General features: G+C 40.6%; 1 protein-coding gene across 2 annotated transcripts in view; it reads left to right on the forward strand.

The window, feature by feature from the left end:
* The window catches only part of CDK6 (cyclin dependent kinase 6), a 146,097-nt gene that overhangs the window by 103,337 nt on the left and 17,471 nt on the right, over window positions 1-25,289 (forward strand). For both annotated transcript variants that reach the window (XM_054816213.1, XM_054816212.1), the window contains exons 6-7: window positions 20,978-21,028; window positions 24,965-25,100. In XM_054816213.1, the coding sequence (XP_054672188.1) occupies window positions 20,978-21,028; window positions 24,965-25,100 (187 nt within the window). The remainder of the gene's footprint in view (window positions 1-20,977; window positions 21,029-24,964; window positions 25,101-25,289) is intronic.

Below are 25,289 nucleotides of genomic sequence, written 5' to 3' on the forward strand. Positions count from 1 at the left end.
TTAGTGCATCTGTACATGCCCAGTCTTCAAAACCACAATCCTATATGATTTCAATCCTGCACAGACTAGGGTGATAGTAGATGTGTATGTGGGACTAATGAGTCAGATATCTATAGGATTATTCCAGCTAGGCAAGTTTAACTACAATATTGCACAAGCAACTGAGTTTGTCTTCCTTTGTAGTAAATATAAAGCTAAAAATCATCGGAAGAGACCCTTGGTTTTTGTAGCCTATGTTATGTTCACAGCTCAGTCAAGCTGAAGAAGTCGTATGTTTGAGAGTGGCCAGTGTTGTGACTGCACATGCAATCTTCAGAAACATTACAGGTACCAATTCAAACCCAAAACTTGAAAGACAGTCTCCTCTCAAAAACCTTTTCCACCTCCCCAAACCAAAAGTAAAACAGTATTATCTCAGTGGCCCAAGCTTCACCCAGCTGAAAAGGAAATTAATTCCATGCACATGAGTTTCTTACTGAGACCATTCATGCACCAGCTCCATGGTGTTTTAATCAGCCTGCTGTTGGCAAGACCATCAGTCTCAGAATTTCGTAAGTCACAAGACTGGCCCAAATAGCATGAGGTTATTATTTATTTATTTTTAAATATTAAATCATGTTTTTAGCGGTTGTCTCATTTTTCAGCTAACTCTGCCAGCTCCTAATATATGTGAGACAGTTATTGCATTACCAACCGTGCTTGAAAATTGTAGCAGCAGATAAGAGATATGTGACTCTACTAAAATACCTATGATGGGACAAGTTCCCTGGTGGGCACAAACAACGGGCATAGGGAAATGAGTTATAGGCATATAACTTATCTTACAATGGTATAAATTTGTCCAATTAGAGGAGTTACATCATTGTGTGTAGAAAAGCCATGAGCCCAGGACTTTGTTGCTCTAGGTAATGTATACAGATGTGATAAAATCAAAGCTTAAAGCCTGGTCTGGTGATCAGGCTGTGATGTGAGCACTGGATTGGGGACCTACAGGCTGCCTTTCATCACAAAACATTTAACAGGTTTAAAAAAAAAGTAGCAGTACATACATACTCATTCTTAGATACAATATCTTACAGTATAGAGTAATTGTAAAGCATCTTTCAGACTAAAATACAGTAAATCTTTATTCCCTTTTGTAGAGTTTGGAATGCAGCCGTCAGATCCATTGCAGGTACTTCTTCTGTGTCGACTCCTGAACCAGGTGGTAGGATAGGTCTGTGGAAGGAGACGGGGCACCACCTGCCCCTGGGTTCCACCTCTACTTGTGAGTGAGGGAAGAGCAGTCGGCTTTGCAGCTTAAGTTTCAGTTAGTGCTTTGTGGGATAAGTATGGTCAAGTGGTTGCAGAAGAAAATAGCTAAGTGTAACAGAAACACCTGGTTTTAAGCTGTCTCCAAAACCTGAAGCTGGATAGGAAAGTTTGAACTTCTATCAGGGAGTGAAAAGAATAACTCTTTTTAGCTGGATCATGTGGTAAAGTCTTGGCTTCGCTGAAATCATTGTTGAAATTAACCCTGACTTCAAAGAGGATTGTAACCTCTCTAGAAACAATTCAGTGCGACAGAGTGGCACAAAGAGTGGCAGAGCTAATCTCTGTTCACGTGCCTAGTGCGGCACTCAGTCGGAGTGACCTCTGTAAAAGACGGCGTTGCAAACTGGCGAGGAGGAGAGGGCATAGCATGGTGTACTTGTGCAGCTAGCATGTTGCACTTCTTTCCCTGATCCTGTACAAGCTTCAGGTGTCTTATCTGTGAAATAAACCTCAACAGGTAACTCCCCAGGACTGTGAGACTTTCATTCAGAAGAAGGGTTGCAATGTATATGGGAGTCATGAAGAACCGTCAGTGAAGAGCTGAGGCTGGAATTCTCAGTGTCTCTCTTCTGGTCTCTGTGAGACTGTGTAGCGAAAGCAAAAGAGTGTGTCCAAGCTAAATTTGCAAGAATTTAAGCCACTGTGTTCATTCGATTGTTATTATCTGTCTGCTAAAATATCACACCACACACACAAAAAAGAAGTAGCTTCAAAAGAAATCAAGCCATGTGAGCTACTGTATGCACGTCCTCATCCAGAGGAGGTACATACTCCCATTTGTTACCAGTAGGCAACAAAGTGATAACTCGTAACAGAGCCTGGAGGTTCTCTGTGCTCGGAACATCTCAGAAGAGATCTGCAATCCAGTTCATCCTTGGGTCTGTTCTTCCAGCTAGCATCAGTTTCATCACATGCTCATTTGGTCTGAATTAGCTCTTCCTATAGGTGCTAATTTCTCACAGATGCGGTCTTTTAAGGTTGCACTTTGAAAAAATTAGGTATACATCTGGCAATGGGTGTTCAACAGCAGAACCACAGGTTCTCAACTGCCTAAGCATGTTCTTCATCTGGAGAATGAAGTAGAGAGGACAGTGGGCTTTGGGGAAAGCGATTCACAGAAATTCTGCTATTGCAGAGAATTGCTGGGAAATTTGAAGTACTGTGTCCTCTACTCCAGACATATCCTGGGTTAGTCATTCCTTGGGATGAGTTGCTTTGCTGTTGAATGGTCTAGAGGAACAGACAATGAATCCGTAACTTTGCAAATGCGTACCTCACAGGAGGATTTATATGTACTAACTGACCTTCTCTTCAAAGTAAGTAACAGCATGTCACCACTTAAAAATGTTATCCATTAATATTGTTCAATTATCCAAAGCATTTGTTTAAAGCCTTTAATCAACAGTAAAGTATCATTTACTGGAACATTAGCAGCAAAATACTATGCAACTTAATATGGAGCTTGTTTTTCTAAGTACCGTATATATTCTTGCCATAGCCCAAGTGCATCAGTGCAGGCAAAGATGTGACTGAAGATACTTTGGTTTGGGCAGGACCAGAAGAGAGAGACCACATATTCATATAACATGCCATAAATGAAACTCTATCTCAAACTGAAATCAATGCATAAACTTAGCATGATTTATGTAGGGTAGGAAATCCTGGGAAAATCACCAGGATTTCTGTAGGGAAGGATTGTATTCCTTGTCATGGATATTGCAGATGAAATCCTGGTCATACTGAACACAAGAGAAAGGCAACTCTGACTGACAGTAATGAAGACTTCAGTTTTGTTTTACCTTTCTGCACATACAAGAATAGTACCATGAACAGAGCCTGAAAAGAGGCTCTGAAATATGAATACTGCCATGTAAGGAATTGTGAGGCAAACTTCTATGACATGGCTTTATCTCATTTCAGATGCATTTTAATTCTTTGCTAGTTATTTTCCTGTGCTTCAGCATATCTGATCACTTAGTCCTCACTGTTTTAAGTGGGCACAGTAGCTGTGCAGCAGTAGGAATATTTTGCTTTGCCTACTAGATCCTGTATTTCTCCATATGGTAAAGTTTCTACCTTTTTTCAGCTCATAGCTTAACCTTCCCTTTTTCTGCTCTGTTCTCTCATTTTCAACACATTTCTGAAATGCCTTTCAAAAGCAGAGAGAGGAGAGAGCTGTAATATATTTTCGAATCTTCTTTATGTTGGAAAGAAGAGAGAAATAGAGGGAGCAGAAGAGGAATCCGTGGAAGAAAAAAAAATGTATAACTGCATATTGGGAGGGAAAGTATAATAAAACCAAGACAGCAGAGACATCTAGGCAAAAAGCAACTGAGTAAATACAGCCATGAATGCTGCTTATAAGTTCCGTATAAGCTTATAAGTTGCCGTATAAACTGGCAAACATCTTAAATGTGGTTTCAGAGAGAACTGTTCTCTTTATCATGCAGGAATTTTAAACACAGACTTTGCAATCATATTATCAGGTGTTTTGCAGTGAACCTTAAACCAACATATCTAGTGGACCAAGAGCTCAAAAGCGTAACCATTCTCTTGTCTGCTTGCTCGCAGTTAGAGTTCGGTAGCAGGAAAATTAAAACAACAAATTCTTTTCTTCCTTTTCTGTTTTGTCTTTGTTTTAACAAGCAAAAGTGGGTGTTGCAGCTTAGAACTGTAAAAGATACCCAGCTTGATTTGCAACCTTTGCACCAAGGTACTGTGCAGTTCTGGCCTGAGTTTGTTTTTGCCATTTTTGGAAATTATCTTATTTTGTTACAAGAATGATTTAAGTTGCAAGTGCCATAAAAGTTCACCACAGTCCAGACCAACTGTACTAGGAGAAGGTTCATTCCTCGGAAAGATCTTGTCAGCGTTCAAAATTCTGTGCTTTGCACTTTTCCTCCTTTATTCTTCTGCCATTCATGTGCATATGGGTGTGTGGGAGGCTGATGGTTTTTCCAAACCAGACCTAATAAAATGGGATTTTTTCTTCCTCCCCAGATAAGTGGCCAGCCTATTACAAAGATTTTTTTCAAGCATTTTTTAAGCTGAATAGACCCAAGCCACAATTTAGCTTAGTGACCTTAGCAATCTGAAGGAACAACAATGACATTTTGCTTCAAACTTAACTAACAAAGGAAGGCAGAAGACTGCACTTGTTCATGTTATTCCAGTTTTTGGATAAGCAGGATTGTTTTCTGTTTAATCTGACCTCCGGGGCAGAACTCCCAGTGGCTTCGGGCAGAGGACAAGCGCGCATTAATGGAGAGAAGGGCAAACAGTCAGAATAATACCACTAATTGTCGAGTACGAAATAGCTGTGTTTCCAAGACAGTGTCACTCCATTACAAGTAAAATACCTTGTTGTTTTCTAGCTCACATTTTCCCTCAAACCTTTTGTAGCTGATATCTTTCTAAGCGTCTACAGTTGGGCTGATTGATAGCCGTTAGTCAAATCCAGTAACTATATCGGTCTGTGGTTGGAGATGAGTGGTAAGTGAGTGCCAGGCCATTCACTTGTGGTTTTCCTTCTAGTTTCCAGCTGTGCCAGACTTTCAGTCAGGGGAATAGATCTGTTGGTAGGGGAAACCGTTGATAAACCATAGAAACCAAAAACTGTCACTACCCATGACAAAAAAACAGAAGAGAACCTCGAGGCAGGGGTAGGAAGACCCGCAGAAACAGTGTTAACTGACCAAGTTTAATTTCACTGTTGAGTTCAGGTGTGAGGTCATGTCAGGCAGGGCAGTGGTCAAGGGACCGGGGCTGGGTGGCTCTGGGCTGGCAGCCGACGGCCGCACACAGCTCGAGCCCAGCAGGAGCTCACGGGAGAGCTCCCCTCCTGGAAGGCTTCCCGTAGCTTCTTCATGTGCAGCTGGCACAGCACTAGTCCGAAATCCCCCTGAACACGTCATCCTTAAAATAATATACATTCCTTAGAGGGGTGATATTCCAGTCTGCGACAATCTGAATTAGCCTGGCCAGAGGTCAGAGGAAAAGGCCTTATGGCTAGGAGAAACACCAAAACATGTCAGTCATGATACAGATATTTGTAAGTCCGTGGTATTATTATCGTTGTATTTGTAATGGATATTTAGAGACGCAGCTGGCAGCAGAAACGCCTGGGTCCCTCATGCTGAGCTGTGCTCAGCACATCTGCCGGCCAGTTGACGTGAAGGTACACCACCTTTGTGTCTTCTGGAGCGTCTCAAAGACAAGTTCATTCCTGTGATAAGCCAGAGCAGCCTGAGGGCTGCTTTGATGGTATCCCCAGCTGCAGATGGCTTTCAGCGGTCACTCCACCAGCCAGAGAACAGGAGGGAAGCAGAGCAGCGTTACCCGTGCCCCTTCTTCTCCAACGCGGAGAGGGATAGCCAGCTGTACGCTGCCCAAAGACTTCCCTTTTGAAAGGGTCTCCTGGCCCTTTCACACAGCTTCCCTCTTCAGGAACTTGGCTGAGAGAGTCTTTGCTTTTTGCCTCGAGTTTGGCCGGGGGAAGCTCTGTGTACTTTTGTTTGACTCGTAATAGAACTAAACATTGTTTTTATTTACTTTTCTCTTTCATAAGAAAATGGGTACAAAAACGTATTTAAACTCCAAGTGAGTGTATGGGATCCTTTCCTGGACACTGGTGCACTCCAGAGAGTGGGGGAGGAAGACTAGATTTTAACTGTGGCTCACGTTGCTGAGCTCCCAAGTGTGGGGTTTTTTTCCAAATTGAGTGTCTAGTCAGAAATTCTGATCTGGGCAGCTGTAATGAGTTTTCTCTATTTGTTTGTCTAGAAAAGAAATCTAATAATTAGCTACCATTGGTCAGTCATAAAAATAATATGTAATAGTTCAGAAGTATATAGGACAAATCTGTCTCTCATTTGTCTTTTCAACAGCTTTGCACTAGCACTTCTCCATATGTAGGTGCTCACCAAAGCTGTGAGATGTTCTTTACATCCAAAAACCATCATAAATCATCTGCATGAGAGAAGTGGAAAGTGCACTTAAAGGAACAGACAACAGGAGGAGTTTAAAAACAGCTAAAGACGGCAGAGCAAAACATAACAGCTTTCTGAAACGTTGTACTACTTTGTACCAAGTAAATAATTGGCTATTGAGATAAGAGCTCAAAATGTCCAAGAGAAAGCAAGAGAAAGTTTGGTATTTAGATTTCTGCAAAAACCATTTCTCCAAGGGAACCTCAGTGCCCAGAGGCAGCTCCCCGCTGCCTTTGTGGAAAAGCTTACCTACGCCACAGGGTTCAGACCACTGCAGAGGACTTGCCAACTGATCTGGGAGTCTGCGCTTTGGCTGTAGCTGCAGATGTCAAAGACCTAGAGTCCTAATTTGGGGAGGAAGGGAGGTGGCCACAGCCTCTGCTGCATGTGCGTGCTGACTGCCACAGGGCAGCACATGTGGTACCCACACGCAGCCGGAGCCTCCTTTGCCATCAGCCCTCAGGGTCCTGGTGTCGCCTGTGTACTGAAAAGTAGAGAAGAGGCATGGCAGGATACAGCTCGCACCAGTTCCTGTCCCTTCTTCCTTTGAAGCCACAGTTAGCCTTGTGATACGAATACATGTGTTATTGCCACAGCCAGCATGGTACGCTGGCCCTGCTAGAGACAGAGCCAAGATTTGACAAGTCAAGAGCTCATGATGTCAGCATGTAACATGCCTGGGTGCCCTCTTCTGCTGGTGGCATGCTTCATTTTGCAGTCTTTGAGGAAATGGCAGCCTGGCTATGCGTGGTCAAACCATATGACTTCTTCCAGAAACTCACGCATAATGTGCTCTGCTTTCCTTTTATAGATGCACTGAATGCATACTGTCCGGAAGCAACTCTAAGACAATCTCTGAATCAGCGTTTCTTCTTTTACTTAAATATTCTCCATATTCGTAGCTTCTCTCCTAACGTATCCACGTTTGTCAGTAATAAGTGCTTTTGGAATACAGACATTTGCAAATAAGAATTTCATCCAAGAGATTACTTCATTTCTACTCATTGATTCTACTGAGCTGGAGTAAATTGGCATGAAGATTCAGTTACTATTGATTTTGACAGAGTCTGAATCAGTTACCTAAAGATAAATGACTCAGTCAGCTGTATCATCCAGAATTTGACCAACTATAGTGAATTACCAGATCATTTCTATTAGATTATGTCCATGAAACAGGTTTTATTATTATGTCAGTACAGCATACACACCGTTCTATACAATTTAATATTTTTAAGTGCTCTTTATATCTAGATAATTGGAGTGCAAGCTTTCAGCATCTAAAGAAGTATACGTAGCAAGAGATTTTTCAGTAATGTTCCTATCTGTAGCTGTTAAATTAAGCCTGTTTGGCCGTGATGAATCATACTCTGCCGCTGTAAGAATGAAGATACTCAGTTACAACTAAATCTCATCAGACCATTAGCAATGAAAGAGTATAAGTACAAAGTCAGAACTGTATCCTAGCTGGGTGTCCTACGCACTGAGGCACAGAAGCAGGTTTGCTTGCTTGTCTCCTGCCATGGAATCAGTTTTCCTTTTCTGGAAAGTAATTGCAAAAGGAGAGGTAGGTGTTGCTCATCTCCTAGATCTTTTAAGAGTTTGATGGTGAGGGCACTTTTCTGGAGAGTGAGAGTGGAGTTTAAAGAGGGTTCAGACTTTTTGGTAAACTCTCTTTTTTTTTTTGGTGAACACTCCAGCCACAATTGTATGAAAAGCAAGGCATAAAATGGCTTACCAGGGAAGGAAGCTTCTAGTCATTTTTTCACTTACTCCTGAAGAGGATTCTGGTTGTTTAATTCTGAACAAATCAGATTTTTTTTCAGAAATTACAGCCAACTCCATCTGGATCTTGGGGAACTCCTTGTAGTGGACATGAAGGTGGTGAACAACCTGGTGATGCGGGGACTGAAAAGTTCAAGATGTGGGGTGGCTCAAGGAGCTACAGGCGCTCGGTGCTTCAGAGACTGAGGAAACATTCAATCTGTAAAGACAGAGTTGTATGCTATTCCCGTTAAAATAATGTCAAAAGCCAAGAGAGTTGTGCCACAAACAACGTAGAAGCAGGGCTGTGGCTCAGTAATGGCAAAGCAGAGATAACAGCATAAAAGTTGTCCCAAAATTAATTTGGGGAGCTTTGAAACACACAAATCTACAGCATAAAGTGCGTTAACGCTGCGGTTGCATAGAGGAGGGTGGCATCTGAGCAGTGTCATCACCTGGGAGTTCTTTTTTAGTTTTTTCTCATTAATATAAAAAATTAACTTACTCTTTCTTTTAGGCAGGATTCAAGTGGGAAAGCAAGATTTAATGTGAAATCACTAATAGCTGAACAGCATAAGTAACCAGAGAACTCTCAATAGGTGAACTCAGATTCCTGTGCACTGTCATGGGCCAGGGAATGTACACCTTGCAGCTTCTCCAGCCTGAGTAACAGAGGGTATTGCATGGGACAAAATACTGCTTAGGGCAAAGTTATATTTAGTTTAACTGGCCTTTCAAAACTGTATCAGTTTTCCTTGCATGGTTGCTACACATACTTTCTACCTTTAATGCTGATCTCAAGTTTTTCTGCAGGTGTTTATTAATTCACTGTAAGCCAGCACAGCTGCTAAAAATTAAGGTATTTTCTTCACACCATCCTTCTAATCCACTTTCATGTCTTTTGACACTCAGACTCAGCAGCTGGAGAAAAAGTTTGAAGTTGAAATTTCACCTCTGCTCACATAACAGTTTACTCTCTAGCACCGAAATGTTTTCCCTGCCTTTCTTGTCCGAAGGGTTGTAATCCCCTTTCAGAGATTTTTTTTCTGACCAAGAGTGTTTTATTACAGCAGAAAGTGATGAGACATATTAGTTGTGGGGAGGCGGCAGATCTTCTGATGTTTCAGGTTTATCTGAAAATTTAGAGGGGCTTAGTGCAACAGGTGCCATTAACACTTAATACAGGGGCAACAGAAGCGATGGTAGATCAAAACATGTACTCAGTGCCACACAGGAGCAGCTTCAAGCCCAGTTGGAGAGAAAAACCGAGGATTCTCTCTCTTAGTTTGTCATTTTTTCCCAGAGGAAAAAAACACCAAACCCTTTTTCTTGGATTTTATCCTATATTGAGAATTTTATGTTCTAGATTGTGTAGAATGTTTTCGATTCTGTTTCCCTTCAAATATGGAAATTTGATTTCTATTGGAGCTCTGCTGTCTGAAGTCTCAGAGAGTGCCCATGTGCCGTCTCTGTTACCTCATTACCACTCTGTCACTGTACTACTGCAGATGACAGAAAAGATTTTGTCTTTCTTTTTTTCCCCCCCGATGCTTTTCTAGTTGGATATTTGCTTTTCTGCCTTACTCTTCCAGTATGTGTGGTATATGAGTTCCTTTGACTTTGACTTGCTTCTCCTTTGATATAGAAGAATCAGGGGTAGGTAAGAGTTAGTTTTCTTCACGCAATGATTATGTGAGCATAGACTTCCAGCTGATACAGGAATGACAACACTGTTACATATTTGGTTAAAAAGAGTTTATTCCAAGATAACAACCTAATGGCACAAAATCTTTTAGTTTAAAGCTTTGCTGGGAAAGCACTCTGATAGGAAATATATTCAGTGTGTGGAACATGAATTGGATTTTAATTAAAGGGCCTCAGACTTGAAAACCTGTTACATATCCCTTTGATTAAAACTCGTCCCAGCATTAGAGGCACTCGCAGAGCAAAGTCTATTTTAAAGGGGTTTTTTTTAGACCAGTAGATATAGTAAATATCAACTGATGAGCTTTCTCGGAGTCATTTTGGCATTGCAAGAAAAGTTGTGGAACTACAAAAAATTAATTCTGTATCTCTGAAAATTGTGATTGGAATAGATTTTCACAATGAAATTTCATACAGGGCAAAGGAGTAGATACTTCAGGTAGAAGATCACTTTCATTTTGTGTAATTGATAAAGATTAGGAACAGACTTAAACTCCTATTGCTTACCTCAAAGGTAGGTCTTTTGCTGTGATACAGATGTTTTAACACCACTTCTGTGAAAGACAGCATTAAAGAGCACCTTCACACTCCGACTAAAAATATGTCATTTTGGAGTGCTGTCTAATAGATTTTTTAAGTGAGGAGTAAATTATGAGTTAAATGAAAGGAGTGGTGAAAAACAGCTCTGGCATGCTCTGGAAGGAGGATTTAGATCTTTTCAAGGAAAATATGGGCAAATTTGTTCACAGGCACAAACACCTGGAGGTGAGGATTTTCCTGAGCTCTGCACAGACACACACACTGCCTGTGCACAGCACCCTGCACACGGATTTGCACCATTGCTTATGTGAGTGAACTGGAGAGGAAGGAGCCCTCTTGGCTCCTGTCCATCCACATAGAACAGCCTTTATCTAATCCATAGTTCAGTTACTGCCTTCAAACCCTACAACTGAGTTGCACAAGACGAGCAAAGCAGCATGGCAGTTTTAGAGAAGGCAAGTTTAGAAAGGGGATATGAAATAGATTCATGAGAGAGAAGAGAATACAGAAAACTAAGTGATCACGGGAAGAGCATGACCATATTCTATTTGTCATACCAGTAGTTCTTTCAGGATGCTATAAAAATGCAGAAGCCTGCAGTTTAGTTATATAATTAAACTTCAAACTGCTGACTGACCAGATAGATGTAATCTAACTGTGCAGTGATGGGGTGGGTGTTTAACACACAAACGGTTAAATCATATTGCTGGTAGAACTGTCAGTACAAACAAGAGGAATGCTTCTTTTTCTGCTCTGAGGAGAGACTATACATTTTTTTTTTCCTTTCCCTTTTTCCAAGGTCAGTTGTGTATGTATTTCCAGAACTTGCTTCAACTGTTGGGACAGTTTTCAAAATGCCACTGTTACATCATGCTCCCTGAGCTGAGATAACGACTCTTAAAGTCCTGGTGAAATAAACCTACAAATCTTCTGGAGAAGCAAACGTCCACAGATAAGAGAACTGTGACGTGTGTGCTGAGGGAATAAGTGAAGGACATTCAACCTATCAAGGCTTTTCCACTTCAAAAAGTAGTGTTAAATTTTGAATGCTGAAGCAGTTCTGCCCAGGAACAGATGAGATCTGCCCATGTTAGAGCATATTCTGGTCAAAGATAGTATCTGCACTTGCCTTACTTTTGGGGGTTTATATGTAGATGTGTATCCTTCTGTTGAAGCACCTTTTTTTTTCTTATACGAGGTTGTGAAACAACATCCCATTTGGTTTGATCCTGGGGTCATTCATGTCTGTGATAAAGCTCCCTTTTATGTCAGTGGTGGGGGACAAGGCCCATCATTCTGCTCCAAGGCCAGCTGGGACCTGGAAACATGATGCTTACATGAAAGGTGTCAAGCAAATGTTATGCACCCAGGAAAAGATCTTCCTTTGCCCAGTTTCTAAGAGACCTTTGAATATGCTTATATTTTCTCTCATTTATGCTCTTTCTCTTGCTTTTTGCTGTATTTTCAAACAACAACTGAATCTACGCAGTAGGCTGGCCCTGGTTTGGTTGTAAAGCTGTACACAGCGCCTCTGGTTTCCCTTTTACTAATGTTTCCCTTTCAGTTATGCATGCAAAGGGAGCATGCGTATCTATCTGCAAATTTTTTGTGTTTGGTCCACTTTACAACTCTGGCTCTTCCCAGGCTGCCAACCTGTATGTTAAAAACCCTCGGAAAGTCCAGGATCTCCATGTAATACAATCATTTGCAGCAAAGCAGTGTGAACTTTCATGATGAAAGCCCACACAACGAAACATTCATCTGATGAGCAATCTTAACCCCAAAGTGGCTTGCCAAAATGATGTTTAATCTTTTTTTAGTGTGTTGTCTCTCATTATGAATATTCTTTACTATTTTACCTTTTACCTCCTCTTGCACACCAGTGCCTTGCAGCTCCCAGCCACATTTCTAGCAGCTTTGAGCCTGTACACAAACAGTATCCTGGAAGCTTGCTGTCCCAGCTGGGTCTTTCCCTTGTTGGCTTGTGCTAACACACAGCTCAGAAAGCCCCTCGGTTCTGGCACAAAGAACGTGCTTTCTCAGCTCAGGCAGAAATCCTGTATGTTTCGCAGGAAATAGACTATATGTGCATTTGGGTGTCAGAATATTATCTTTAGTTTTAGGATTCATTTGCTTCATTTTAAATAGCAATGGGGCACAAATTGAACACACTACAGCACTGGAAGTTTGCAGTAGTTTTTCAGAAATTACCTGTTTTCCTTCATCTGCTTCTGTCTACCAGGTGACATGAAAAACTCCAGAGAAAATAATAATTATTGCAATTCGTTTGGTGCATTAGATCTGATTCTTATAATAGTTTAATACTGACATAGCCCCAATGATCTTAGAGATGTTATTCATGATTGTGGTACTACCCTACTTGAAGAATGATAGATTCTGAGTAAAAAATTGGACTGTGAAAGACTAAAATGAGAAACTCAAGATGGCTGATCTGTTTTCTGTCAGATTTTAGCTGAAGAGTATTTCCTCAGTCGTAATGTTTATCTATGTCATCTTTCTTCTTATATGTTGGAGAAGTTACTTAAAAGTTTTGAGCAATTTGTGATCAAGTATAATAAGCTCTACATGAAGTAACTTCTTCCTATGCTGTGTCTGGCACCCACCCACACAATGATATTATTAAAGGGAAAGGAGAGGGAGAAGTACAAAAAAAAATGTTACGTTTAAAAGGAGAACTCTGAATTGCACAACAGCTGAGGCAAGTCACTTGTGACTGGAAGTGGGTAACTGTCCAGAGCCTGCAATGTTCTCAGCTGTGGCCTGTTTTCAGAGTAATGTTTTATACTGTACCATATTGATTTTACCTATCAGAAGGGCCAACGCTCTTCATCTGTAAACAGTGATAAATATTTTTTTCCTTTTATCTCGCCTTAGTTTCTCTTTTTATGCCTGCCGTACAGACTTGTCCAGGGGATCTGTCAAAGAGAAACAGTGGTGGGAACAAGAGTGAGTGAGGAATCAGCTCAGAAATAATCCCTCTGAATAAAGGTTTCCACAGGACAGTCCAGATCATGTTATTTCTAGTCATCTCATAATTCTAGTTTTAGGTCTTATTTGGTTTTAATTCTAAAAATGAAAATATTTTCTTCATAACAAGTAACTAAGAATCTGACAAAATTATTTGCCAGCTATCACATTTTGTAATATGAAAAGAAAAAAAAGAAAAAAAACATCATTTAAATATATCTTTGAGTCACAGACTATGTAGCTTGGCAGGTTTCCCATGGCACAATGCAGGATTCCTTGGCAAATGTTTCTTGGCTTTAGTATTTTAGTTTCTTCCACCGTCAACTTGTTGCTCTTATACACACAGACATACACACTCCTAGACTTAACTATTATAACCTTACCAACTTTTAAAATCCCTTGTACCACTTCCATAAACTGCTGCTATATTCTTTCCCTTTACATTTTTCTCTCCGCTATGTCAAATTATCATGGACTTTCTCTTTCAACACCTCCCCCATCTTGTCTAATGCCTTCAAAGCAGCAGCTACCTGTTCTGAAACTGCTGTTCTTCCTCCCAACACTTCTCCTTGCCATCTCTTCAGCCGGAGTGTCTAAGCCCTACTCACCCAAAAAGCAAGTTGTACTTTTCCCACCCATGGTGCTCTTTTCATTTTAGGGAATTCTTGCATGACTTCACTGAGGACATGTGGATTGGCAATATGCAGACTTCTCACTGCGAATATTGTATATATTCAAGCCAGTCAGTAATCAAGAGATTATCCTTACTGTTTTTCTGTGATAACAAGGAAGGGGATGGGATTCCCATCTGCTGTTGTCACCACACTGAACAAATGGAGTAGCAGAAAGAATCCACACAGTTATTTTGGAAGTTATTTCTTACATATCTGGAAAGATACAAGGGTTGTCTAGCCTTGGAGACACTTGGATTGGCAACTCTAGAATTGTCATGATAGCTCTCTAATATGCTTTGGTGAGAAAGAGAATTTCTTGACTTTTCTTCCCTCTTCAGTACTGTTTTTCTTCACATGACCTTTGTTCTATTTATCCATTTTACCTGTAGTTTAATAACTATGTTAGAAATTGAAAGATAGTTTCCCATCAGAATGTCACTAATTGGTTCAAAATGCTAGCCATGCCCAAGAAACCTACAGAAATCTTTTTCTGTGTCTCAATGCATATGGTTTTATTAGACTATTTTTTCTTAGTGTCTGTACTGCAGTAGAGACTAGAGCATTGCTTATCAGTGTCTTTAATTCAAATCTTTATCAAAATTCTGACTTTCCTTATGAGAAGTTACAGACCCTCTTTGCTTTGTAGACTAAAGGCTGAAAGTAAAGTCTAGAAGTAATGTGGCCACTTTACAGTTAAACCTCATTTATCTCTGGGGTGTCATTGCATTGTCAGTGTATACAATACTTTTAGAATTGCTTTGACATGTCCGTGGAGTTGCACCAGGGAAAATTTTTTCAAGGAGACTTGCTTGGGAAATGTTTATATCTCAGTTTTTACTGAGTAGCACAGAGATGAAACACGGTGTCTATAAAATAAAGTACTCAACCTTCCAGACACCAATATCCAGTTCAGATAGACAGAATATTCAGTGAAGGTGAAACTCAGCATGAAACAACAACATGAGCTGAGTATGTTCCTTTGGACAAGAGAAGAGAGCCTAAAGTTGGTGAATGGTGAAATCTAATTTGTTCAGCTACATAAAAGCATGAGAGCCTTTCAACCAGAAGATTAGTGGTGCAAGTCCTTCTAAACTACAAGCAGATGGTAACATTTTCAGGATTTGTGAGGCTTTACATTGCAACCTTATGTTATGATCTGTAATTTTATTTCTGTATTATCACAGAATCACACAATGGTTGAGGTTGGAAGGGGCCTCTGGAGATCATCTAGTCCAACCTCACCTGCTCAAGCAGAGCCACCTAGAAGTGGTTGCCCAGGACCATGTTCAGATGGCTTTTGAGTATCTCCAAGGTGGGAGGCTCAATAACCTCTTTGGGCAACCTGTGCCAGTGCTCGGTCACCCTCACAGTAAAAAAGTTTTATGCTCAGAGAGAACCTCCCATGTTTCAGTTTGTGCCCATTGCCTCTGGTCCTGTCACTGGGCGCCACCGAAAAGAGCCTGGCTGCGTCCTCTTTGCACTGTCCTTTCAGGTATTTATACACATTGATAAGATCCCCCTGAGCCTTCTCTTCTCGAGGCTAAACAGTCCCAGCTCTCTCAGCCTTTCCTCATATGTCAGATGCTCCAGTCCTGTAATCATCTTTGTGGCTCTTTGCTGGTCTCTCTCCAGTATGTCCATGTCTCTCTTGTACTGAGGAACTCGGAACTGGACCCAGCACTCCTGATGTGGCCTCACCAGTGCTCAGCAGAGGGGAAGGTTCACCTCCCTTCACCTGCTGGCAACACTGTTCCTCAGGCAACCCAGGAGTTATATGCATCTTTCTGTTGGACTGCCATATAAAATGGTAGATAGATTTATCCTGTGAAAATTGTCACAATGCAGACTCATAGCTAATATCTATTTAATTGTGCAGCTACACATTTTGTACCTCAGGAACTAAGGTACATGCTTATTGACTCAGTAAGAGTTTATTTTAGCAGGACAGGGCAGTAATATGGTGCCTCCAACTCATCTTCATATCTGTAGGCTAAGGGTATTCTGGTCCCACATTAGACATGAATGGGGTTTTCCTCCATTCAGTGGGCACCATTGCAGAGGCAGTGGATATTGCTTTAGCTCCAAGGCCTGGAGAAGGAGTGGTCAAACAAGATGGACACCTGCAGATTCCCTGTAACATTTCCCCTCTCCCCTCTTCCCAAAAAGTCAAAGAAGCAAAACCCAACAAAAATAGGAAATGGAAATTATGGGGTCATAACAACATCTTAGACTTCTTGAGCAAATAGGGAAATTAAATCTCTTAGGTGCACTGTAAGTCTTTTCATCCCCTCTTCTTCCCTACTCAAGTGTGTGTTTTGTAACAGCAATGGTGTTGGAGCCCTCAGAGTATGGATTTGGTAGCAAGCAAAGTCAGGGAAGGTTGAGAGGATCAAGGAACCACACAAAAGGCAAGTGTATCCCCATGGATCCCTTTCCTCCTTTGGAATATCCCTCTTTCCTGAGACACCCATACACACAGATTTTAGGAGTTCTTTGAAGTCAGAGGACAGACTTGCATCTTCTGCCACAGGAGACAAACCCAGCTTCATGCCTTTCCTGGGGAAAAAAGAAGGAATTATACAAAATCATACTCTTGGAGTTTAACCAGTCTTACACAGATTATCATCACAGAGAGGAGAACATATCCCCAAGTAAGGACTTCTGGATTGAGCTTGCATAAATAAACCTCAGGGAGTGAGTGGGTGAGTGAGTCAAGTGAAAGATACCAAGAACAAAGGTGAACTTCTACATTTCTGTGGCTACTGACTGTGCTCCCAGTTCAGTGGCACTGGGAGACCTGATGTCCACCTTTAAGAACAGAATTAGAAAAAGAATTGGCTTGAGGTGAGAGTTTTTATGTACTGGATTTGCAGTGCTGGCAAGTCATTACTAGTGCCAAAATGTGAGACGAGATCTTCATACAGCTGCTGATTAAGTGGATCTACTTCCCCAATCATCCGTCCAATATTCCAATTGAACCTCCAGCCAAAATTCATGAGGCAAATTTCATTTCATTAGTGGTGCCTAACCTGGAGTTGGCATTCTGTTGTAGTCATGATGGTGGGATGGATAGGAGGCTGAAAGATGAATTAATAACACTTCATTATGATGAAATATCAAAGTATGTTGGAAGGTCACCTTGTCTTGTATAATTATATATTCAAAAGAATTTAAATTCTTGCTTCAGCCCTTAGTGGATCTGAGACAGCAGCAATGATGGGAAAAACCTCCCTTAAAAATCCCAAGAATCATACTTGTTTTGGCATGACACTGCCTAAGGTGATTTGCGAACAAGGCTGACTTTGCCAAACTTTCACATTAACGCAAGGTTCAGCACACATCTTAAAACATTAAATCAGCTTTCCATTTGCATGGGTAGGATTATTTGATTGTGTAGATTCTGTTAGTTTAAAGGGCAGCAATATTCTAATGTTGGAGCCAAACTTAAATACTCAAATTAACCGTATGGTAATAATTTTAAGCAGTCATTCCAAAAAATGTCTAAGGTTGTCATATTGTCTGACTTTGGAAGATGTGGAGTGTGTCTGCTGCCACGAACAATACTAGGATTTTAGCGACTGACCAATTTGAAAATCAGACTTGAAACTTACAGCAGGAGTAGATGCTCCTGTCTGAGTGAATTTAAGCTTTGTTTTTTTGTAGAAGCCAGTATTGCTGGATGCCTTAAAGCTTAAAAAAATACAGAAAGCTCTAAGTATGAGTTGAAATGGTCTTGTCAAAGAGGCTGCAGTTAGTAAATATCACGTATATCTGGGAAGCAGTGCATACCATTATTTATGGTTTATTCAGAATCAAAATAAATCAAGCCCTTTATGGACAAGTAACAGGCTACTGCATTTTACCCCGTCAGTTTCAATCTGATGTCGTATGCTTTCAAATTGGACTTGATGAAATTGTTCTCTCAATGTCCCTGCACAAAGCAGTTTGCAGTGTAAGTTGATACGACATGACCTGAATAGCAGCAAACATGAAGGAGACAAAATGCATGTTTAGTTCATCAAAGATGGTCAGCATGTCTTCCAGTTATTGCTCTGCTCTTTTTCTTGGTGGCACAGATTGCTAAAGACATCATTATGTCTAACTGAGAAATGTCACAGTGATCTGGGTCTGCTTACTGTATTTGGTGTGGACCCACAAGATAGGCAGTGACATAGAGCTCTATTGTCTATGTGAGAGTGTCAAGATGTAAAGAGCCATTTTTCAGAATTAACTCATGGTTAGCAAAATGAGATCCAGGTCCTACACCTGCTCCTGTGTATGGGCAATGAGAGGGCAAGGACAATAACTGAGTACTCCTTTTTCTGCCAGTGTAGATGGGAGAGGTCTTCTCCTATGAAGAGCAACAGTGAAATAATGTCTTTGGTTATCACTGCTCTTAAGGACCTGTATCAGACAGGAGAAAAGGAGTATGCAGAGAAAGGCAGGAGAAATTACGTTTCTCCATAACTAAAAGCTGCCACTGAAAACATGGGAATATGCATTGCTTGTTAAGTCATCAGGTCTCAGTTGAACAGTTTTGGAAACCATAACTGTAAGTTTATTGCATGCGCTGTACTCCGAGAGCTGTGCTTGTGCTGGTCTGGGCTGGGATAGAGTTAATTTTCTTCATAGTAGCTGGTATGGGGCTGTGTTTTGGATTTGTGCTGAAAACAGTGTTGATAACTTATGGATGTTTTAGCTATTGCTGAGCAGTGCTTACACAGAGCCAAGGCCTTTTCTGCATCTTACACCACCCCACCAGCAAAAGTGGGCTGGGGGTGCACAAAAAATTAGGAGGGAACACAGCTGGGACAGCTGACCCAGACTGGCCAAATGGATATTCCATACCATATAACCTCATCCTTAGTATATAACTGGGGAGGCTAGCCAGGAGGCAGGATCGCTGCTTAGAAACAGACTGGGCATCCGGGTGGGGGTTTTTTCTCCACAGGTGGTGAGCAATTGCATTTGTGCATCACTTGTTTTATTTTTTATTAATATCTTACTTTGTTATCCTATTAAACTGTCTTTATCTCAACTCACAAGTTTTTTTCCATTTTCCCCCATCCCACTGTGGGGGAGGGGTGAACGAGGGGCTGTGTGGTCCTTAGTCACCGGCTGGGATTAAACCACGACAGTGCTCCAGAAGAGGGGGGCAGCCTGGCTATCAGTTGACCCAAATTAGTATCTCAGTTTGCAGTGTCTCTGAATTGTGTTTCTTGAGTAACCTACCATTTGTTGAACCAAAATGGTACGCAACGTCTGGGGCCTGATCTTCACAGATGCCCTCATTTTTGTCTGGATCCTTAATCATCCATCAGTAATCTGTTGGAATGTCTTGGGAATTTAAACATAAAATTGCACTGTTGATCACACCTTACTGAATTCAACACAAAGATGGCTGGAGTGTTGGGCGAAGAGGAACCTGATGAAGTTCAACAAGGGCAAGTGTAGGGTCCTGCACCTAGGGAGGAATAACCCCAAGCACCAGTAGAGGTTAGGGGCTGACCAGCTGGGAAGCAGCTCTGCAGAGAAGGACCTGGGGGTCCTGGTGGACAACAAGCTCTCCATGCGCCAGCGATGTGCCCTCGTGGCCAAGGCGGCCAATGGTATCCTGGGGTGCATTAAGAAGAGCGTGGCCAGCAGGTCGAGGGAGGTTATCCTCCCCCTCTACTCTGCTCTGGTGAGGCCACATCTGGAGTTCTGCATCCAGTTCTGGGCTCCCCAGTTCAAGAAAGATGGGGAACTACTGGAGAGAGTCCAGGGAGGGCTACAAAGATGTTGAGGGGACTGGAGCATCTCTTCGTATGAGGAAAGGCTGAGAGAGATGGGGCTGTTTAAAGCCTGGAGAAGAGAAGACTGAGAGGGGATCTGATCAATACTTACAAATATCTAAAAGGTGGATGTCAAGAGGATGGGGCCAGACTCTTTTCAGTGGTGCCCAGCGACAGGACAAGGGGCAATGGGCACAAAGTGGAACACAGGAAGTTCCATCTCAACATGAGGAAAAACTTCTTCACTGTGAGGGTGACCGAGCACTGGCACAGGCTGCCCAGAGAGGCTGTGGAGTCTCCTTCTCTGGAGATATTCAAAACCCACCTGGACGCCATCCTGTGCAACCTGCTCTAGGTGATCCTGCTTTAGCAGGGGGGTGGGACTAGATGATCTCCAGAGGTCCCTTCCAACCCCTACCGCTCTGTGATTCTGTGATTCTGTAATACAAGCCATACAGCCATACAAATCCAAATTTCAAAATTTAATTAGGCACTATAGGGTGATAGTATTTTATAAATGATGAGTGAAAATATTTTAAATTGCACTTTGAAAAGAAAAAGTGTATACCACTCTCTGAAAATATTTTTAGTCACTGTTTTTTCTGAAAGCCTTTGGACATTAAGCCTATTAATTTGTTTCTTTCCTGAACATATCTTTATTTATGCAGCAGAAGTATTCCTCTCCTTCAAGGTAAATTCTGTACCGTTTCACACCCCATTCTTTACAGACCTTCATAAATCCATTGTCATGTATTTGACCCCTTAAACTTAGGAGCACATTTCCAATATACAATATACAATATTTTTTTTCATTTATATCCATAATAAATAATCTCCAATTTTATTATGTTTTAATGAATTGCATGACATTCACTACAGTTTTGTCTCTCTAAACAGCTATTTAAGTATGTTCTTTATAGTTAAAACTATTTTGTTAATGATATAATTCATAGGATAGTCTTAGTTGATAGAAAGTTATTTCATGCATGCTAAAGGATGCATCTAAATTTTCAGAAGCAGCATGTTCAAAAACATGTCTCATCTGTCCCCTTATCAGTTTTAGTAGAAACTTGAAAGGTACACTCACAGACTGGATAAAACTTGGAGGCAGAAGAAGCGAGGTCTCAAAAAAAATAACACGTTTTCACCCAATGTTGGCAGCTGTCAATAACAAATATGAATTCACATGAATTTAAGCAAGTCACATCCTAAAAATATTTCTTTATTCTTTCAGACCACTCTTCCGTGGAAATTCAGATGTTGATCAGCTAGGAAAAATCTTTGAGTAAGTAGTAACTAGTTGCATCATGTCGATATCTGTTTAACATTGAAACACTGTGTTTTTAATGCAATAATGTGACTAGAGCGAAGTATTCCTAGAACATATTTCCTATTGCTACCGTATGCAACATGATATTTCCGTGTATTCTGTGTCAGAGTGGGAGGAGGAAGCAACATGGAATATAGTTCTGCAGAACTAACAGCCATCATCAGGAAGTTATGAGAGACTTCTGTTCCAGGCTTTTTAAATCTCTTAAACATATTGTGTATGTATTGTTCATGCATATTCCTAAACTGTTAGATCCAAGAGATTCTCTTCACATAAACAGATGCAGAGGCTTTATTTTTCAGCAATTTCTTTGTGTATTTCAGAAAACAATATTAGAATACTTTAAAATTGTTATTAAACTGAAATCGCTAAGACAATTACAGCTTCTTTGCAGAAAAGACTTCTGTACATAAGAAAATATTTTAGCTTTGAAAATAAACTGTGTAGCCTGTTAAAATAATTAACAGTACATATTTTGGTTGGGAAGGTAGCTGAGAACAGAAGGAATATCAGCATTTTAACATGTGCTTTGTCAGAGATGAACTAATTGGCTTTATTTTAAAACCATTTTACAGTTCTAGGAGTGTGTGGTTTTCTTCTTCAGATATATCAAATACATTGAGGAGTTGGGGAAGCTCTAAACTCTCTGAGGTAGAATAATTCTCTTCCAAAATATGTTCTTAGTTAAAAAACAAAAAATTAAGTTATTGATATTACCAATGTGATAATTAAGTAGGATTGTATCACTTTTTCTTGTAAAAGCTCTTCAGAGCAAGGAATGTTTCTGAATTTATAAGAACCGTGTAAATTTAAGATCTGATGTACGTATGATGCACTTAGGAAATCAAAGCCACGTAGGGCTGGTCCCACTCCAGGGAATGAACGTCCATTTGTGTCTGCACCTCTGTCTTCCCTTTTCATATGGAGGGGCTGCAGGGATCCAGGGATCTGGATGAAATAAATAGATAGGCAAAGAGTGTGAGAGAGAGAGAAGGCTGAAATATTGTTCTCTTGAAGATACTCCAAAAAGAAGATACTAAAATTTCTAGGGAGAAGAGCTTAAACGGAATAAATAATGAATTTTTCTGTTTAATCATTTTTCCAGTTCTCAAATCATAACAGATCTGTTTCTAAGCATTTTCATTATTTAATATGAGGTTCCTAAATTGCAGGTCTTGATTTCACACAGTTGACTTCCCTTTCCTGCATACCATACCAGTGTATGTGACTCACTTGCGTGGTTAATTTGTCATGCGCTGAATAGCTCTTCCTGCCCAATCCAGAAAAATCAGTCCTTAAAGTTTACTTTTTCTTCTTCTGCCAAAGCTACTCCTTTAGTCCTACAATATTCTGCTTTATTAAATGAAGACAGTTTTGATACATACAACATATTTTATAATTAAAAAAGACATAGCTGTATTTTTTTAAGGATTTTGATTTGTTCATGACATTTAAGGGGAAAAATCAAAATTAACTGGGCTAGGATTAAATGCATAGCTGCTAGCAGCAGCCTCCGACAGGGATCTTTCCATCCCTAGGGGCCGAGATTACCTGTGCAGAAAAGAATTCATCAAGAAGGGAAAATGCCGTGCTAATTTTAGAAGAAATTCCTTATTACACATCTACTTAAAGAGAAAGTTTGTTTTTGCTTCTTTTGTGCAGTTCTCCTTAAAAAGTTTGAAAGTTTCTTTCTTGGGTTCTGGGGGGGTTATGCTAAATAGTGTTTATTTTGTGTTTTCACAGCTGGAGAACCCCCTACAGTTAGGCATAGCTCTTCTTGTAGGAGGATTGTTTCTTTCTACAGTAGTGACTCATTCTGCAGACTAATTTGAACAGAAAGTAGTTTCGGGATTTTCATGCAATCTGGACTGATGCATTCTTTCAGATAATGGGGCTGTGGTCTACCTTTGCTTTACATGTGCGTTCTGATTTGCATCAGGTAAAATTCCACCACGTTTGAGGGTAAATCCCTCGGAGGTGGCCCAAAACAATTTCCTGCTTTTCCAGGACACCATCAGCATGTGGGATATCCTCATACATTTCAGGCTAAACACTGCAATGGTTTGAGCAGACTTGTCCCCATTGTGATCAATGGGAGTGGAAAGTACTCGGCGTTTCTCAAGACCAGGCCTGAACCTTTGGCAGGAGGTGAAACTCATCCAAGATACTCCCAAACTTAGTCACTGAAGTGGTAGTGCTACCAGACCAGAGTGAGGGCATCTACTCAGACAATCATTATTAAGAGTTTTGAGTACTACGTGAGTGTGTGACTAAAAATGTCTCTCCTTTCCACCCTTGGTCTTGTCCACCCTAGCTGTCCAACAGGCTGCCTCCTTGTTTCTTTTTGTTAGCTTTGCCTGTGCCTGTGCTCATTCTGCCCTGTTCATGCTCTCTCCCATGCAAATGTAAAAAACCTGGGACTAACCAAACACATTTGAATGGCAGGTTAAACTTCATTGTTATTTAAAACATCTAACTCCCTCATCTTCCTGTGGTGCTGCTATTTGTGTTATATTTAATACGGGTCCAGATGCTCAAACAGCTAATCACATGGCTTTAACCCCCATGGCCAAGGGAGTTGCCTCATACCTCCACCTGTGGTGATAAAAGTCAAATTCATTTTTTCATACAGATCTAACTTCTCATTTCCCAAGAACTGTGATGTCTTCAGATGTAGTAAAATTAAATTGTCCTGAGAATTTAATTGCTTTGTCTTTCTGGCCATGCTGTTGTTTTGAGGACCTAGTATTTTTCGGAGGTATTTTAGGTGAGCCAAATTATAATCTAAAAATCCATGTAGGTAGAGGTGGAGTAATTCCACTAAGTTCACTGAGGTGACCTATGATTTACATCAAAGTGTTTGGCCCATGGCCTCACCCAGGCTTACTACCAACCTCAGTAAGAAGAAAGGTCGATGCTGCTCCCTAGTGGCATTGGGCTTAGTGCAGACCCAAGTATTTTAGTGACCTTTTCTCATGTTCCTTCTTCTCTTACCCTGTCAGCGTTTCCATTAAAAATCTCGATTTTACAGGCTGTAAAAATTGATTTTTCCCTGAAACCTGAATAGTAATGTATGGTCTTTTCCACAATTTCCATCAGAAACTGGTGTTTCAACCCCACAAATACTAGCATCAGATTTAGACATGATATGTATGAGACATGATTCATCATTGGAGGTTTACCTACTATTTCATTTATCTGGGTTTTAAACCTTAGCATGATTATTTAATAAATACAAATATCTTCTAGAATTTAAAGAATAAAGAAAAAATATAAAAAGAAATTAAAATATTCTATTAAAGGGTAAAGAAGAACTAAAATACCATTGAAAGTAAAAACATAAAGACACTCAACTCCTCTGCCACTTCTGAATTGATACTTTAAAATCTGTATTGTGAAGCAAATAAATTGTTTAAATTTGGGCAACAATTACTGCACAGAGCTTTGAAGCATTATGAAACATCCCTTTTATTGCCTTACCCTCTTCTTGACCCACACTCTTCTCTCAGTCCCTATTCTTGTGAATAAAGATCCTTGCATGCAATTCCCCTTTGAAACTTACTGCTTTTAATCATCCTGGAGCAACATATGTTGCACCATCCAGTCAAGAGCTGAGCAACTTTCTTCCAAAGCACTCAGCCCTTTTTTAACAAAAAGCCTCAGAAAATTGAGACCTAGGCCAGAAAATTGTGCTGGCCACAGAATGATTTCTACCAAGCACGCTGAGGACCTATACTCATCAGCCTCTATTAACAGAGATCAGTGCACTACTGTACAATTAATCTCATTTAAATAAAAAGACTTATAAAGTAAACTGCCACTCAGTATAATCAATATAAAGGTGAGACTGCATAAATGTTCAGACCTAACGTTAAGTTTTTTCTTTCACAGTGTAATTGGACTCCCAGAAGAAGAGGACTGGCCTAACGACGTTGCCCTTCCGAGAAATGCTTTCACTTCCAGACCTGCACAACCTATTGAACAATTTGTACCAGATATTGATGAACTGGGCAAAGACTTGCTTCTTGTGAGTTTCTATTTGTTTTTCTCCAAGCTGCATGACTGATAGTTCCCATCATGCACGCAACATGCCAAGAGACATTTATGTTTCCATTTAATGGAGTTATTAAAGAAAAGCTCAAAAGTAGGTAGACGGATTAATGTAAATCTGTGAAACATCAGCACAAAGACATCACCTTTGGCTCAGGAGGTGGCA

This window comes from Grus americana, chromosome 2 (genome assembly GCF_028858705.1).
Source record: "Grus americana isolate bGruAme1 chromosome 2, bGruAme1.mat, whole genome shotgun sequence".
In the NCBI taxonomy this organism is placed as follows: domain Eukaryota; kingdom Metazoa; phylum Chordata; class Aves; order Gruiformes; family Gruidae; genus Grus; species Grus americana.